The sequence below is a fragment of the Rhyacophila brunnea genome, unplaced genomic scaffold (genome assembly GCF_057557595.1).
Source record: "Rhyacophila brunnea isolate RB1 unplaced genomic scaffold, BYU_Rbru_1.0 scaffold_7, whole genome shotgun sequence".
Classification (NCBI taxonomy): domain Eukaryota; kingdom Metazoa; phylum Arthropoda; class Insecta; order Trichoptera; family Rhyacophilidae; genus Rhyacophila; species Rhyacophila brunnea.
In genome coordinates this window covers 34,814,701-34,833,804 of record NW_028233339.1, presented here as the reverse complement: position 1 = coordinate 34,833,804, position 19,104 = coordinate 34,814,701, and the positions used below count along the sequence as shown (strand labels likewise).

The window sequence follows — 19,104 nt, the reverse complement described above, 5'->3', positions numbered from 1 at the left end:
TATCATTATTTTTTGTTTAAGGCTGACTCTAGAGCAGGGGTAGTCAACCTTTTTATACCTACTGCCCACTTTTGTATCTCTGTTAGTAGTAAAAAAATTAACCGCCCACCGGTTCCACAGTAATGGTGATTTATGAAATAGGTAAGTAACGTTACTTCATAAAATTTATAAAGCAGAGGGATATGTGCGAGCTATTCTGGGTATTTAAATTGTCACGGGAATGTTATGAAAACATAATGAAAATATTTTTGAAACCCCTACCGCCCACCATGAAAGCTGGAACGCCTACTAGTGGGCGTTAGGGACCAGGTTGACTACCCCTGAGACTGTTGACTACCCCTCTACCTCTAGACTGAGTCTAGAGTGTAGACAGTTTCTATACATTTTTTTTTAATTTTGAGATAACCTAGGTATTTTCAGCTACCTACCTAGTTTGTTTTCTTACCCTATCTTGCATAATATGTTGTGAATAATTCGTTTCTCGAATAATATTCTAACAAAAAAATAAATAAAGATGTTCTAGCAAAAACCTTGTGAATTTGTCATTAGCGGGGTCGACAGAGTACATTGTTATTAATGATAATGTAAAAGTTCAGAGAACTCTATGGGACACCAATAAGAGATTCTTAGTGAGGTCACAATATATTTTTTATGTTATTTTCTGAAAGCTTGGGTGTTTGTGATGGTCTCTATTATATTACTGATTAAACTACTGTTTCATTACATCATTGTCATTAGCATGTTAGGCATAAAGCCCATTGACGCAGCGAGTGCGGCGCTCGCGCAAAATTTCTATAAGTGGCGCGTAAATCAACGAAAATACAACGTAATCAAATACGCCAGCGCCCACTGGATTTCACGACGCATTATACGCGCCCGCCGCATGAATCATCGTTTTTTCGCGAATCACCGCTTCTCGGCGATACGAATGAAAGAAAATACAATGGAGTCCATTCATTGAACACGGCTACCAAAATTACGCTGCTCGAGGCGTCGTCGATCGACGGGCGAAAAGCAATTATTTAATAACAGAGAATCATTGTTTAATTTTATTGCGTGTCAAGTTTATCGCTGGTTGAATAATGTCGTCGTAAATATTAATTACAAGCCCCGAAATAATATAATATTGTTATTGCTTTGTTATGAGAGGCACTGTAATGATAATTATTTTGTGCTGCTTGGGCCGCTTATTACATAGGTGAAGGGTAATGCGCGGCACGAGACGTGTGATTATGGTTATGAATAAACGCTGCATACGCGGACTTCGCCCGCTCGACGCGTTCTATGGGCACCATCGCTTATAGTGCTAAAACGAATATATTATGTATATCTATATTATATATTTTTTAAAGTGAACCTGTGACCTGTTGCGATTACCCAAGTTAGGTTCTAAGCCCTGTGAACTCACTTTAAGAATAATAGATAGGTACAGATGATTACAAAATAATTTAATTAAAGAGAACAATAAGAAAAAAATGTCGAACTCCCACTGTTGAAACATCTTCATTTTATTATGATTTAATTGCTTCCGCGTCTCTGATTCTTTCTCCATCTACAATTACATATAATAATTACATACTACAATTGTTATTATATTGTTACTACCCAACTAGTTAGTTAACATCTAAATTCTAAATGAACTTTATGACGGAGTTATATTGAACTCTCACACAATAAGTATACCTACTCTACAATATTATATAACAGGTACCTATGAATATTGATTATTATTATTACAACGTTTTTTAATATTACAACTATTTTTAGGTCGTATTCTTATTTGTCCGGTGGTTCTTTGTCCGGTACAAATCTTGCAATCGATTTTTAACTAACTTCCCGACTAGCTAGACATTTGAAACTTTTAGAATATATCACGATGCCAATGCATTTTTTAAATACTTTTAGCCATCTTTAAGTAGAATTGAATTCATTTTCAGTTAATTCTGTTTTGTATGAAAAGTTACTTCGACATCATTATTGGTTGCTAGGGGTCTGGGGTCCTAGGAACCAAATTATTAATATATACGTGCGTTACTATGGAAATCAATATGACATGTCAAAATGACATTTCAGTATTATTTCTATCAAGTACAAAGTTTTTAAGGGGGGACATGCTCGGCGTAGGTCAAAATGGAGCTTTTATTGCATTTTCAAACCATGATCCTAGACATTCCTTAAACGTTGTAGATAATATATTTATATAATTTTGAAGCCTTATTATCCTTTATATTTATTTTAAACATTTGATGACTGCATAAAGTAGTTTTATTACATAAAATAGTATTCTTTTAAACCTCTTGCTCTAATGTTTTAGAATATAGTCATATTTCGGAACATAACTGTGCAGTGGTGTTAAGTTAACGCATTTATAAAACCATTAGTATAATTTAAGATTTTATACAATTTAAAATTTATTAAAGTAGGGAGTAAAATTATATTAACGCTCGTGTTTGAACATGTACCTAACCGATTTATTTTTTATTTTTTTTAAACGGTACATGTTCAAACACGCGCGTCAATATCATTTTACTCCCTTCTTCAGTTATAGTTTGTCAATTTATGGCTACGGCCTTATGTTGTAGCTTAACCAATGGTTAATGACAAAAGAAATGGCGTATTTCAAAAAAATACTACCTTATTCTTAGGTCAATAATTATTATAAAGCAATCATTATTCATAAAATGCTTATCACACTTCAATGGTCAAAGACATAGCTTATAATAAGTATCTTTAGAATCATCTACAAATGTGTTAATCTTGCCGATTTTTTGAATAATAAAATGCCTAATTCTTGTCAAATTTGGGATCACAGAGATTATCAATATATTTTTTTATCGTGAATATTTCACTATAATAATGTCGACATAAATTATACTGATGGTTTTATAAATGCGTTTAAAAATTAATAAACGTAAAAAATCTTAACACCACTGCACATTTATGTACTTACTGAAATATGACTATATTCTAAAACATTAGAGCGAGAGGTTTAAAAGAATACTATTTTATGTAACAAAAATACTTTATGCAGTCATCAAATGTTTAAAATAAATATAAAAGATAATGAGGCTTCAAAATTATATAAATAGATTATCTGCAACGTTTAAGGAATGTCCAGGATCATGGTTTGAAAATACAATAAAAACTCAATTTTGACCTACGCTGAGCATGTGGGCCGTTAAGCTAGTCAAGTCAAGTTTATATGATTCAACAGAAAATTTAAAAACGTTGTATATAAAAAGTTATTTTTATCTTGTAATTATTTTTGATTAGCTTAACGGCATATCATGAGGGGTATGTCAAATACTTACTACCTACATGGTGAAATCCAAATTAAATTCATTAGATTATTTTATTTGGTTTCATCTTCTAATCCAGTACACCCAGTAATCACAATCTCTGACATTCAGTTGAATGCTGCTCCTAGCGATCCCTATTCGTATAGCAAGTTTTGTGTATGCCATCTCCAAACATACCTTATTGCATTTGCATACTGAGCGTCAGGACTCAGGAACATATTATTATTATATGCTCGCGGCGATTACAGGATGTGACTTTATCAGAAATGACGTGACCATGCAGCCTCATGTCAAACCTCCGGTTGCGGCACTATATTGCGAGTTCCGATGGTAGTGCTGCTTATTGCTTACTTTCGGTGTGACGTTTAACCCGGTTTGGATACGTACTTTTTTAATGCCAGCTAGATTCTGGTAGCCGAGAGGCTGATAAATGTCGTCTGCAGGATATATCCAATGGAGCCATGGAGGCTAAAATGGCATAGATATTAAAAAAAACTGTATTCTACTCTTAAATTGCATGATTATGAATATTTTGCCACAATTTTTTGTATGAAAATAATCAATAAACTAATTTAACTACCGAAACGAAGTAGGCAACTGAAATCGATATTTTTACCAAATTATTTCGCATAATCCATGTTTGCTCCCTTGTTTAATTATATGATAATTTGTCCGAATGTACGTGTTATCTTACAAATATTGAAACTATTTTCCAGCTCACTATGACCGAGCGATAACATATCGGCTTACAAAGTCATGAATCTCAGGTTCGAATTCCGAGTCTAACTTATTCTCATTATGATGTTTTTTCAATGTATGTTTGGACCCAGATCGTGGACCTAATGTGTTAAGGCTATACCTCAGCTAAGGCATGATCTAAAAAGATCGTGACTAGGCGATGCGCGGATTGTGCAAATGACACGAGCCGAACGAAATATAATTTGTCATAAAAATTCAACATGCGTCCTTTTAATGTTACGTTTATTATTATATTCGTAATAATAATAGTATATTCATTGACATGTTTTCTTTTTCAAGTACATGCGGAACGGTTTTTAGTCATCTTTACACGATTTAAGAATATATTCACCCGACGCCATCACAAAACAAATTGACGTCCAAACACGTCGACTATCGCTCTCACATACAGTTGAAAATTATTTGCCGTTTCACTTATGTACGAACATAATGGAGTGTTCGTAAAACAAATATCTGTACTCTGTAGAGGTGTCCATAATATGCTTGACTTTAGATCGAAATCGTTAAGTACATACTTTTACTTTTACCCTACCGATTACGTGTAATCCAGACTTATTGGACACTATAAGAGGTCATCGCTCCGTTTAAGGATAGAATATTAATTTCTTCTTCTTCTTCGATGGCGCTACAGCTCAAGTCGAGCCCTGGCCTCCTCCACCGCCGTCCTCCAGCCGGAACGGTCCTCCGCACGTTTTTTCCAGTTCATGATTTTTAGCAGCTGGTTGGCATCTTTTGTAATGTTGTCACTCCATCGTGTGCGTGGCTTTCCCATCGGCCTTTTCCCCCTTGGGTTTCCTTCGAGGGTCTTCTTCGGTATCCGTGACTCAGGCATGCGCTGAACATGGCTTGCCCAGTTCAGCCTCTGGAGTTTTATGAAGGTGGAGAGTTTTGAATCTTGGTATAAGCGGTATAGTTCCATGTTGTACCTAATTCTCCGCTCCCCACCATCATTCATGGGTCCGTATTAGGGATTCCAATCCCGGGATCCCGGGATCTCGAGCTATTCTCAATACATATGAATCCCGGGATTGATAAACATAATCCCGGGATTTCGGGATTGATTTTTTTATCATTTTTTATGGAAAATAAAATAAAAGCGAAAATATAACAGAAAAAATACTTTTAATAAAAAATAACTACATTAGAAATAAACTGAGTTTGAATGAAGTTTGATTTATACCCATGTGTAGGTTGCCGATTCATTTTATTTTTTCACATAAATTATTAAAAATGAGAAAGATTGGAAAAAAACAATGCTTCGCACTTTTAACAAAGTAATTCCACCATGATATCATACGTTTTACGGCAGTTTCATATTTGGCTGACTAATTAGATTTATGAAGCGGAAAGGCCATAAGTACGCCATGATTATTTGCTTTACTTTTTTAAATCTCGCTAATCCATTCATTATGTCTTTACTATCAGAAACAGCAATCTCATATTAAATTCACATTATTATTTATATTACAATAATATTTACTCCATTAAACTTGTGTATTTCCAAGATTGAACGTAGATATACAATATTAACAATAAATGTCTTAAATAGTATAAATTATACTAGATTTATTTTTGACCGATTTTATCAATGTTATTTGTAAATATAAAAATTTTATATTAACAATGGAAAAAAATGCCAATCCCGGGACCAGTCCCGGGATCCCGGGATTGTCGAATTGTAATCCCGAAATCCCGGGATCAGAATTTTGGCTCGGGATTGGATTCCCTAGTCCGTATATCCGCCTCAGGATCTTTCTTTCAAAGCACCCGTATGTAAACTGTGCGTATGACGGTTTTATAGAGCAGAGTCTTAGTTTTTCAGTGGAAATTTCTGGATTTGAATATAGGCAGCAATGAGGGGTACGATTTATTTGCAGCGGTTATACGGGCTTTTATTTCTTCCAGTTCCTCGTTCTCTTTTGTAATATTGGAACCCAGGTATGTGCACCGGTTGACAACCTCAAATTAATGGTTTCCAAAACTGTTACTTTGGCCCAGCCTACTTTGATTTTGTCGGCTTTGTACCATGACTTTAGTTTTGTTTTCATTTACTCTTAAGCCAATCTTTAGTGCGGCCCTTTAATTTACAGTTGGTTTAATAAAACTATAATATTCACCAATTCTTGTAAACGTAAACTAATAAACAGTTTAAAAATACATCGATATTCTATTTCCGTTAAAATCATTTTATTAATGTTATAATATAAAACTGGTTAAAGTATCGAGTGTCGGTTAACATTATCCAAGCATTAAACGAAATTACCTATCAAATCAACGCTTTACTAGAAATAGAAGTGGGAATCAAAGCACGATATATTGTGTAACAATTGGAATGATTGAATTTCAGATACGCGAGATCAATAAAATACCACTAATATCATAGTATATGTTTCTTACCAATATAAAGCATATGCATCTTACTAACCGCATGGAGTATTGATTGATTTCAATACTTCTTACACAATACTTTGAATTGAATAACAATTTTTGTACTTACCTTATTTGAGAAATGGTACGGGATACGACTCGTATGCTTAGGTTTTTGACGTACAATGTTGGAAAAATACAGTGTTGTATGCGATGTAATATAGTTTAGGGAAATACTTAAATGAAAATGAAAGGCACTTATGCCAAAGAAGAAACAATCATTAAACAACAATAATTATTCTAGTCATCAAGTGTTCCGAAAAGTAAATCTAGAAGCAAAATAAAATAAATTATACACTAACATGACTAACGGCTTGACTTATACACACGGAATATAATAACTGAAGAAAATAATTAATACTAGGTACTCAGTGACGTCCCGAAGGGGTAGGAAGATTGAGCGTCGCTTGGGTTCGGCAGTTACTGGAAGGGCGGCAAGTCGAGGACAATCATTAGATATATATAGACGTAGGTACCACAACTTAGTAATAATGGAAATATCTTTCCATTAAAAAATTCAGCTCACTCATTCAGAATCAAAATGTATTTAACAGGACTGTAATTTTTTGTCGGGTTCGCGATGTCTAGTTTACTTTCGTTGTCTTTGGACGTCACGTCCTTGATGACCAGCAATGACACGTGCAGATTTGCCAATTATATTTTAATTATAGTATTTATCCAACTATTCTTGCCTGTCATTCGCGAGTTTTGAACGTTGTCAGGTGTATTTTTAAATGTATCTGAAACCGTGGACTCGCAATATTGTTTATTAAAGTAGGATGGCATTACAATTAGATTTAGTGGTAAATATATGTTTTGTTAGTAATATATTCATACAACACATTTCTTAGATATTGGAGTGATGAAAAGATAATAAAAAAAATACTGTATATGGGCGGTATTTTGGCGCTGGCTAGGGGTGGTATTTTGTCTACGGACGTCACTGAAGGTACCTTCGCATTTACTTCCGTTAAAAAGTGATCGAACTTTTTAATTTGATCGCATAGCTATATCCGCTTTAATGCTTTTAACAATATAGCTTTTGATTTAATAAGAACATTTACCCTAAAATCGATTTTAATAATTATCAAATTATTACTAGTAGTGGTATATTACAGCAATTATTATCATAGATTGTCGCTCAGGATAAAAAAAAATATATATTGTCTCGGATTTCGGATGTATCACTTCATATATTTTCGGTGACTATTTTTCAGGTGGCCACAGAGTTAGGTTAGAAGCTGGAACTGTCTCCCTGGGTCTTCAGTGCACAAGCGACCAACAATGCCGAGGGGCTGATCCGGCGTCTCGCTGCATGAGAGGAATTTGCGACTGTCAGTACCGCTCCAACGCGACCAATGCCTGCTCGTCAGCGTACACTAGTTGTATGCCGGGAACATTCCAGGTATTTTCATAATAAAATCACAATTTTAGTGAATATATTTTGAATAAGGATATTGTATAATGAAATAACTGTCAATATTCACAAAAGCTATCAACTACATGAAAATATCCGAAATCCCTAACCACGTAGACGTACGAATTTTTAAAATCATGATATGGTGTGGCAGTTTTTTGGTGTATGTATTCTATCCAAACTAAGCGTAGTTTCATACTGTTATTTTGATAGAGGTACATTGACGTAAAGACGAGCTTCCCCCTGATTTTACTTGTAAGGTCACGCACATACGATACCACGTATAGTTGTGACCGGTCGCAAGCATCTGAAAGTCTTGAACTAAAATAATTAGCTTAGTCGATATACGAACATGAAAGCTATTATTTGAAATTTTTGAGGAATATAATATAAACCACGAAATAAGGTTGCTAAATCATATGTTTTGCTGTTTGCTGGACCATTTCTTTCTATAGTAGTTTTTTTGGCAGTTTTTTGTTCAGCTGGGAAAATATTTTGTGAAGAGCAGTGGTCACTAAACTGTAATAAATACTAAATAATTAATATACAATGAACACAAAACGAATTTTCCAGCTCGGCCGTCCTCGTGCATTGCACATTTTGCACTTATAGACGGAGCGGACTTGGTTTCATACGAATAGTATGGGAAATTAATATTGTATATTATATTCTGCGTTATGTAATACGTCAAAGAATCTCATTTTTTGCGTGAAAGTATGTTTAATGTGCGAAGAAGGTTGAACGAAAATATGTCATGAAACAATTTCCAAATAACAAAATTCTTCTGATTTTAGTGTCGTTCGACTGGTACCTGCATCAGCTGGTTCTTCGTGTGTGACGGCCGTGTAGACTGCACGGACGGCAGCGACGAAGAGTGTGGTGGCGGGGCTTCCAGGTGCCCGACCGGATCCCTGAGATGCGGTGGGCCCAGGGCGAGGCGTCGTGGCAGCAGGGCGTCGAAGTGTGTGCCCAAGTCTTCGAGATGCGACGGCCGGCGGGACTGCCCCTCTGGAGAAGACGAAAGAAACTGCCACGCCACGGATAAAAGAAGGTGAGTTTTATGAAAAATGAACAATTCAGTCGTTTAAACGTGTGGTGTATTCCATCGCGCATTAAGATGAAACCCCATATTACCTACAACTGACATGTTCAATTTCAGGTAGGACGTGATCTACTACCCAGTATCAAAACTGGCAGTGATCTACCACACTCTTCAATTATCTCTTCAACGTGTTATTTTTGACTGAGGACACTGAGGCGTTCCGCGTTACAAATTGAACGATACATGCCTTTAACCATCTCAATGAAATACTTAATCATTTTCCCATTCGATCGTGAAAATGCTATATTAGCACTCATGGCAGTCAACGCTCAAACTATTCTCATACTGTGCAAAGAGCCTACTGCAAGACGGCACGGGGAAACACCTTATTTTAAAGTGAAGGGATCCGTGACCGATCTTTCTTTCACTGCGACAGGCTGTGAGTGACTCAATACGAATCAATTAATACGACGAGGTGAACGATGCTGAAGTTATATTGTATTGCAAGTGAATATACACGCATTTTACATTTTCACTATGGTTCATAAAAAATAATAGACTCAATAATTTAATAGTATTTTTAAAGGTGGCGCTAGTTTCTCAAGTGGTAATATTTCATTATTTTTATGGATTATTAAAAAATAAATACAGGATTATTCTAATAAAAATATAATATTTAAATATTTATTTATTATATTTATTGTTTACTTGGTTCATTAAAAAATAATTGCGGACGCCAAATATGTACAATAATTTATTGCTTTCTATTTTTCAGATGTCCGAAACATACGTTCCAGTGTACGAACGGAAAATGTATACCGGAGCACGAGTTTTGTAACTCCATAGTTTCGTGTGAAGATGGCTCTGACGAACCAGTTCATCTCTGCACCCAACAAACAAGGTTCTTATCCACATAGCAGATCCCTATAAATTTTATTTGTCTAGTTGAAATTATTACTATTTTTATTATAGTAATAAACTCAAAAGCTAAGCAATAGATGTCGCAATGCCGTCTACTGAGGAAATGGAAAATTTAATAATAAATGAAATTTTGAAGTCTTACAATAATATTATAATAATATTCAATCACCTTTTCTTATATAATATTATTTACTAATTTCATAATAAAAATAAACGTCATTATAACATGACATAATATAGAAAAATTAAAAATCGTGTAGATTTGCGCCAAGTATGTAGATAGAAAATACAAGAATTGTATTTCAAAATAAAATTGTCTAAATAAAATTTTCATACGTATGCTAACAGAGAACCTAGCGGAAAAATACGAAGCTTACAATTTGAGATTTTTTTTTGGTAACACAAAAAAAATATAATATATGTAGGTATTTATACGAGAAAAAGAATTCAAAATTGTAGCTGCTTTCAATGAAATGTTACAAGCATACTATTCCTAGCAATAGATTGCACTCTGTAAACTCGTGTATAAAAAGTTAACATTATTTTCATTGCCAAGGATCTCAGGAATGTACCCACACCATCAGACAGTTAAACAATAATTAACAACATAAAGAAATATAAATATTTTTCGTGGAATGGTAATAATGGAACATATTAGAATATGTCCTAATTTACATAATGTTAAAAATACAGCGCTCAAAATGAAAAAATTTACGAACCCGAGCGTTCGATAATTTTACGAAAATATTAAAATGTGTTCGATTTTTTGTTATATTCCTTCCTACCATGCGTTTCGTATTGAAATTTAAGAAAAATATGTAATAAGTATAAATGAATTTAACATTTTCTTATCAATTCAATTCTCGATTTATAAATTTTACACGAAACTGAGTTTTGAGGATTTTATGAAACGGACCTGCGTTCCGCTCCGCAGCGATTCATTTCGAGCCCTGGTTGCTTAGAATTTATAATCATATATATTACTTCAAAATCGTTTTGCTCGACTTTGTCAGCTATACACACAGTGATGTAGAGGCCCGACGCACTGACTGATTTAGAGCCCCATACGATAAAAAATGACAATCCATTTTAAATTTTACAAATAATTAAAGGAATTTTGTCATGCTTCGAGTAATATTTTGCACTCATCTTGTGAAAATTACGCATCATTTTCGATTAGCAACCAGGGCTCGAAATGGACCAGAGCGCACCGGAGCGCCGCTCCGGTTCGTGAAATCGGTAAAATTATCGCTCCGCCTCGTGAAAAAATAATTTGACCATCTGAACTAGATAGGTCATAATATACCAAAAAATCGAACACTATTTTTTATATAATACTCTAATTAATTTATATATAATTTGATAATTACGAGTATGTTAATATCTTCAAAAAATTGTCGAGCGTTCCGGTTCGTTAATTTTTCCATTTCGAGCGCTGGCTAGGTACTGTATTTTATTCTGTCAATTATTTTACACCATTCATGTGTTTAATTTGAACTCCTTTATTTGTTTTAACAGTGAAGAAGAAGCGGGCCAGTGTCCACTGCGTTGTGCAAACGGACGTTGCAGGTCAACCGCCGTGGCATGTTCGGGACGAGATGGTTGCGGGGATAACAGCGATGAACTGTCATGTGCTGTGTGTCGTAAGTAATTCATGATTTCATATTAGATGTGGACGTACTAGCGGCTATCTGCCGAACTAAAAATCTCCCCACTCTTTCATGTTCATATTTAACCCGATCCTTGCTTTCGTCCTTTACATTACATATAACTATGAAATAGCAGCCATTTTATCAATGCTTTAATCACCCGGCAGCCAAGATTCATTGGGCGGCAAAATATCCTGAAAAAGTTTTTTTGAGTAGTACCTAGTATAATATATTATATAAAAATATATTACGTAGCTATATAAAATTTAATTAAAATACTGAATCTAATGTTAAAATACTTACATAAAGTTCGTATGTGTATAATAATATGTACTAAAGAGCAACAAATCGAAAAACTATAGCAAATATACTTACTTATATAAAAAAAAAAATTGTGGCACTAAATTTTCAGATTTATGACTAATGCATTCATTGATAATGAATGCATTACATTTTTATACAAAAAGTCGCAAAGTTGTTGATTCAAAAATGTTGGTTGAAAATTGTTAATTCTTTGTACGGTAAAAATCACCTGAAGTGGATTGAAAAATTTTCTGTATTGTTAATAAAATTATTGTTAAGTGTATTGTTAAAAATTGTGCTTACGTTGTTGTCCAATTCTAACAACCCATCGATCCATATTGTTAGTATAACAATAAAAATATATCTGTAATATTCTGAATTATAACTTTATAATTAAGAATGTTTATTTAAGTATATTATAACAAGAATAATGTTCATTTTTGTTATAATAATATTTGTATGAAAATAAATTAGGTAATCTATTTAACTAGGTACATTTTTTTGTATTCCTATTAACTAATTTTGTGGGAGATGGTCATTATCTGTTTGCACTCGGGCGACAAACACCCTTGCAACGGCCCTGCATTCCACAATGGCTGTACTCTTCAACGTTTTGTTCCTAATGTGGGAGTTCCAAAACGTCTTTTGACACTCATTGTTTCGCGTAAAAAAGGTATATTGTATATTGTATATGGAAGTAGGTAGTACCTACTTTAGAGAGGAAGATTCTACGGTAGATATAATATGTAGGGTATATGAAGGGTGCGGTGTCGAAAATCAGAGATAATGATGTACTGCATGTACCAGGATTCGAAACTCTTCACTTTCTTAAAAGTCCTGAGGCTGAAATAGGCAGGTCATATTCAGCGCATGCCAGAAACGAGGGTATTTAAGATGGTCCTCGTCCGAAACTCACAGGGAAGGAAAGCACGTAAGAGCTAGGAGGTGGAAGGGGTGTGTATTGATACAAAATTCCTTATCAGACCGATACATCACAAAGAATTTTACCGGTGGAATAAGGTAGCGGAGAAGCCCAACGCGAGATTAGATACTATTATAAAAGAAATATTTTTTCCGAATATTTAGTTATCAAAATGTTCAAAGGTTTTTTAAAAGTCAAAAGTAAAACAGAAGATCAAACATTTGTGTTGATACATTGAATAAATAAATGGGCAATGCTTTTTATACCCACTACACTGTAAAAAATATTAAATTATTTAGACTTTCATTTGTGTACTTCCAGGACTACTTACATGAAAAGTATTCCTCCCCCTCAATTTTGTCATAACTCGTTACTACCCATTTTTTCATAATTCTTATTGTACCTAATTATTATAAAGTAAAATTACTAAAATATGACCATAATCTCTATGTTTGCACACGAAAAAGAAAGAATTCCAATGAATTCCTGTACCAGCACGAGAATAACGACAAAAACTGTACATAGTTTCGATTCAGTAGACAAAACATCATGATTTAAGAAACCATAATGACATTATAGGGGTTACATGTAAGTTGTACGTATGCAGTTCATCGTGGGACACTTATTCGTGCGCCGCAGTACGTGAAACATGAGTTCGTATAACACAGCGCTCGGAATGGACAGGAACGCACCGGAGCGCCGTTGTGGTTCGTGGAATTCCAAAATATACCGTTCCGGCTCGTGGATTCATTTAAAATTGCGTTGCGGTTCGTTAGATTGAGATAATTATATATGAATGTATCTTTTAAAGTTTTTCTCAAAATTAAAAATTAACGAAGTTATGTTATGCCGGGCGTGCAAGGGTTAAAAATAAAAATTATGACATCCCTAAATTTCTTTCAACCTTCTTATTTTGTGTCGATATGTCCATGCCTAAATGCATTGTCTAAATAACAAGAATCAACCAGCTGCAAGCGTAAATTACTTTATTACCCAAAAAAATGTGCCTTGCTGACACTATTTGAAAACTCTTAAAAAATAAAGTATACATTGTTTAATAATTTCTAAAGGATGAAACATTTCAAATCTCAATACAATCTTGCCTTTGACTTACGCATTGTTAATTTACTTACCTACTAATTTATTATATTATTTTATTCGGAGTGACAAAAATTATTACTTCGCCATTTATTTTCGGGTGAATGAATTGTGTTTTCGATGGTTAAATTAGTACAAAAAAGTTTGATAATTTGACTCGTGCAATCCGCTATAATATTCCTATTAGTTGCCTTTTAAAATATTTTGTATTATTTAAGATATAAATACGTTTCTAAACAAAATTGTTTATATTATTAGTTTGGTGTTTTTTTGCTACATTCTAGTAAGTTTTGTGTTTTAATTTTAACTGTGTGTTTAACTTGATTTTTTAATAAAAAATTGTTCTAAAAGTTGGTCAAAAATGTCATCAGGCGAAACGTGTTAACCGAAACTATTGAAAAATATTTTGTCGCAGGTAACGTAACGCTGGCCACATACCTACACAATTTGATCATTTAAAAAATGATATTGAGTGGTTATTTATAAAAATAATGAAGGTATAATAAAGTAGTAGGTAATTCGTGTAAATCTGCTAAAACCACATTACATTACATTAGGAATTCACTCCAATAACCATTGAAGTGGCAACAGATTGTATTCATCTCAACAATTAACTTTTGTTAAAAAAAGCTTATGACGTGTCGTAAACCCCTCTTTTTACGATGTTTACATTTGTTTTGTAATTTACATTATTGTTGAATTGCGACTATAGTACAATAAATCTTGTGATATAACTACTACATTCATTCATTTATTTGCCATAGGTCATGATGAGTATACTTTTTTGTAAGTGAATTTTGTTGCTTCTGGTAAGTTTTGTGTTTTAATTTTAACTTTGTGTTGAACATATTTTTTAATAACAATTTTTTCTCTTAAAAGTTAGTTAAAATTCTCAGCAGGCGATACGAATACCTTTATATCGTCGGTGTATTGTAAAAATGGCGAATTAACCAAAATACTATTACAGGAGGAGAATTTTTAACCTTTGACATTTATTTATTAATTACCTGTGGATGAATACTTTCCTTATAATAGGCTTTAAAATATAATATTTTAAAAAGTCTATTATGTTAAATTCGCTTTTTCTTCGTAACACTAAGTGGATAATCACCCTTACAATTATCGTTTTTAATAAGTACTTTCCTGTGGGATACAAATTCGCCATTTTTACATAATTATATTATTACATATATTATACCTATATACTATTGTCGCTGGTATCCAAACTGATTTAAGATAATTCTGGCCACACGCACAATTTGATAATTTTGTGGATATTTATAAAAATAATGAAGGCTTAATTACGTAGTAGGTACTTCATGTAAATCTGCTAAAACATTAGGAATTCTTTCCGGTGGACAATACAGTGGCAACATCTGTTCTGTGATTCAATAATTATTATCATCTCAACAACTTGACTTGTGTTAAAAAAATATTTATGATAAGTCGTAAACCCCAATTTTCACAATGAATAATGAATGATTTTTTCTACAAAAATGTGTTTGGGCCATTGATGGTTTGGGCAGAAAATATTGAATAGCCTTCTGCAGAGTTTATTTATTTGGGACGTTCCTATTGTATTACAATTATTATTACATGCATTGTAGCTTGTGACTTTAAAAATAATAGAAATAATACATAGGTAGTGTGGAGAGAACTTTTACTTAATTTTTGTTTGTAAATTTGTTTAAAAAAAATATAGGAATATCCTTTAATAAAAATGTACGACTATCATAATATCTGTATTGTATGTAGGTACCTATTATCATTTCCATGGCAATAATAATGTGAGTAGGGAAGGACAAACAACATAGATTGAATCGTTTAGAATAAGTAGGTACTAACAAATTAGGTACCTATGTGTCCAGTGCGGACATCTAATTATCTTAGGTGGTGTTAGTCATAGATTATTAAATAAATACGGTGGTAGATGTATATTACAATAATGGTAACCAAAGCATCACCATTGTAACATAACATGCATACAATACAATATTAGTCCTTATAATGTTGAATATAGTAGGTACTAATTAATGACAATTTTATATTATTCTATAAGAATCGCGCTTAGCAACCTGAGTTTCACCTTCAGTCATGTTTTATCTTATATAAATGAAAATGACACACCATTGGTAATTTAATTACAAATAATGCTATGTTTACGTTGTTTGGATGACTTGAAACTTTTATTAGATGTAGGTACGGCCTTATGCCCCTTATAGTGGAGAAGGTTCAAAATAAATCTTTGAGAATCCTTTAAAGCTGTGTGGATAGTGGATACTATCCATGGTTTTATCCGATTGATTTCTCAAGACGTATGCTTACATACTGTATTCTGAAAGTTAAAAAGAGAGCTAGGTATTTAGGCTACGTACTTTTTCCAACTTATATCTACCCAGTACAAATGAGAACTCTGCCATTATTGGTACTTAGTATTGATTTTATTATATATTATTTTATAACTTTCTTGATAATCTAAGTTGTTTGTTCTGCCAAGGTGCAATAATTGCTAATGATAATTGGGCAGGAAATAACTATGTTCAACCAAATCGCTTCGGATAATCGTATATTCCACCTGCGTGAGAACGAGTTTATGTGAACGCTATTTTATAAATTCTTGGTATAGGTAGGCACTTACTGTTTTTTCTAATACTATTTCTTTATTTTTTAAACACTATTTTAATACTATTTCTTGATGTTTGATATTCTGTGCTCATATTTAAATGGAATTTGTAAAATTTTCTATAAGTACGTAAATATTTTTTTAATTTGAATCTATAAGGTACTTATGTGGATATGTTGTTTGTTATGACTAATTAATTACAAACTTATCTATCCCAAATGAGACAGTAAGTTATAATCAATGACGAGTGGTGGTAGAGGTATCATGCACTGGTTATAGTGGTAGATAAAGTAAAAATAAAGAATAATACAATTTTTGACGGTATACTTTGTTAAAACAAGATTATTTCGCCTGCGGCGCTGACAATCCTTACCAGCCTGCCCAATATAGATCCACGTAAGAAGTTTAAAGTTTATTGTTGCATTTTTATATCAAAAGTACGTACGTACGTAAAGAACGGATTAGCATAAGTACTTAGTTTCGGAAAATTATACAGCGTTCCTGTTCGTGAAATTTTCCATTTCGAGCACTGGTATAACATTTTATCAAATGACGAGTTCTTCGTTAAACATTTCACCGTGGAATACATTTTGTATGTATCTTACAAAATGCGGCGATAGTTTGCAAATAATACTGTTCCAATTAGATTAACCTTAACCTAACCTTATTTAATAAAAACGCAATTTTTTTTTTGTAGTACTTATTCCACTTTTAATCAATAGATTAGGACCGGTTTCGTCCGCATCAGAGGGACATTTTCAACTCCATTATACAATGCAGTTCCACCATGAATTGACAGTTAACAAACTACTAACAAAGTTAAATAACAGTCATTATTTTGTGTCATTATGGACCATTTCGCTACTGGTGGCTTTGGGTATAATTACTAAAATAATTAATATTATTAGTAAAGTACGGCGAAGCGTATAGTTAATTGGTATCATTAATGATTGTAAAAAACTCTTTTTCATCTGAAATGAGAATTTAATTAACTTCTCGTGATATATCTAGTATGTCACGTACATTACAGCAGTCGTCACAAACTGTGGGCCGCGAACAACTCCACCGACACCGCGGCGCTATTCGAAAACACTTTTTTTAAAAAAAGCTCTGGAATTTTCAACGATTCTGAGCAGACACTCACACTTCTGGACTTTCTGGGTTCTGGACAGAAAGATTTTTTTTTTTGCGAAAAAGCTAAAAAAAATCCTCGATTCTGGACGAAAAGCTGACAACACAGATTCTTTCAGATGGTAGAGAGTTAACCATTGACAAAAATGAGTCCTTCTTGATTTTTGACGGTAGATAGTTTCATTTTGGGCGGGAAAGTCTACAGTACCCACTGAGAGATATTTTTCTGAAGGATGGTTGAAAAAAACATATTATGTATTGAAACAAATTATATTAATATCTTAATCCGTTGTTTCGGTAAGCCGTGCACTTCAATGGCATAATAATCTGCAATATAATAGGAATAGCAAATCACTTTTAGATTGTCTGTAAAATGCTAGCTTTATTAATTTTGTCACAAATTATTTATAAAATACACAATAAAAAAACAGTGTAGGTATTTATTGTGGGTAGGTATTTGTGTGTATTAGTCAACCGAATTTCGGTTATCTGAAGTGTTTCATTTCAAATAGATAAAAACGAAAATCAATAGTTTGGAGTGGTTAGTTAAACCCTTGGTACTATATCTGAGAGGTTCAGGTGTCTGGTATTTGCATAATAATTATATATACACATACTTAATATATTTTCATAAAATGGTAATACTTAAATAATTTTTTTGATACTGTATTTATTTCTCCGTCATAATTTCTTAATGTAAATTATGTAAACACACACCTAAAATTTTCAGGGTAGATAGATAGATTATAGATAGAATATAATCGTTTACTATTCGACATCGTTGTTTTTATGAATGTCCTAGGAGACGTTCGTAAGTATGAATTGGAAAGGGGTGTTATATAATAATATGTTTTTTTGTATTATGAATTAATTCATAATCACGATATAATAAAGGTTTATATTGTTTTAAATAAAATTATACGAATATTTAGCTAAGTATATTCTCAAACGTGTTTTTATTTTTCAAGGCGAATTTTCATTTTCTAATATTTATTTTTTCTTTTTTTTCAGGGTGTCCAACTACGCCGCAATAAAAACAAGTTAAAATTAAAGTGAGAGTGAGGTGATAAAAACTGTAATGAGCGGGAAAAACATTTTTTTTAACTTTAAAACTGTCAAATTACTGTGCGTGGTTATTTATGGTATTCTTAGTATTTGACAAATACGATCTAATGTCACCAATTTTTCTATTATTCTTCGTACTATTATAATTTATTATAATATAAACATACTTTCAGAGTATCAGTACCTACCTATTAATTTAATTTAAATAAAACCTATACGTAGAATTTCTATTTGAATAGTCATCATCTTAATCATTTAATCTACAATCTGTGGTGTGTTATGGTTTTCTCAAATACCACTAGGGACTCTAAGTTTGGTGGTCACCTGCTGTCAAACGATAAGCCAAGATTCTCTCCATCATTACTATGACGCCTTGGACGTAAGGGAATTTGAAGAAAGTATTCAGCAATTAAATATAACTACGAAGGCTTCGATACTTTTTAAATGT

At 33.0% G+C, this 19,104-nt stretch overlaps 1 protein-coding gene across 1 annotated transcript in view; it reads left to right on the top strand.

Annotated features, from left to right (window-relative positions):
* LOC147064780 (uncharacterized) overlaps positions 1 to 18,723 on the top strand; it is a 65,448-nt gene extending 46,725 nt beyond the window's left edge. The window contains exons 4-8 of the mRNA XM_085958068.1: positions 7,703 to 7,890; positions 8,697 to 8,953; positions 9,720 to 9,845; positions 11,384 to 11,508; positions 18,603 to 18,723. Of these exons, the coding sequence (XP_085814194.1) occupies positions 7,703 to 7,890; positions 8,697 to 8,953; positions 9,720 to 9,845; positions 11,384 to 11,508; positions 18,603 to 18,625 (719 nt within the window). The 3' untranslated portion in view covers positions 18,626 to 18,723. The remainder of the gene's footprint in view (positions 1 to 7,702; positions 7,891 to 8,696; positions 8,954 to 9,719; positions 9,846 to 11,383; positions 11,509 to 18,602) is intronic.
* Positions 18,724 to 19,104: the final 381 nt, after the last annotated feature.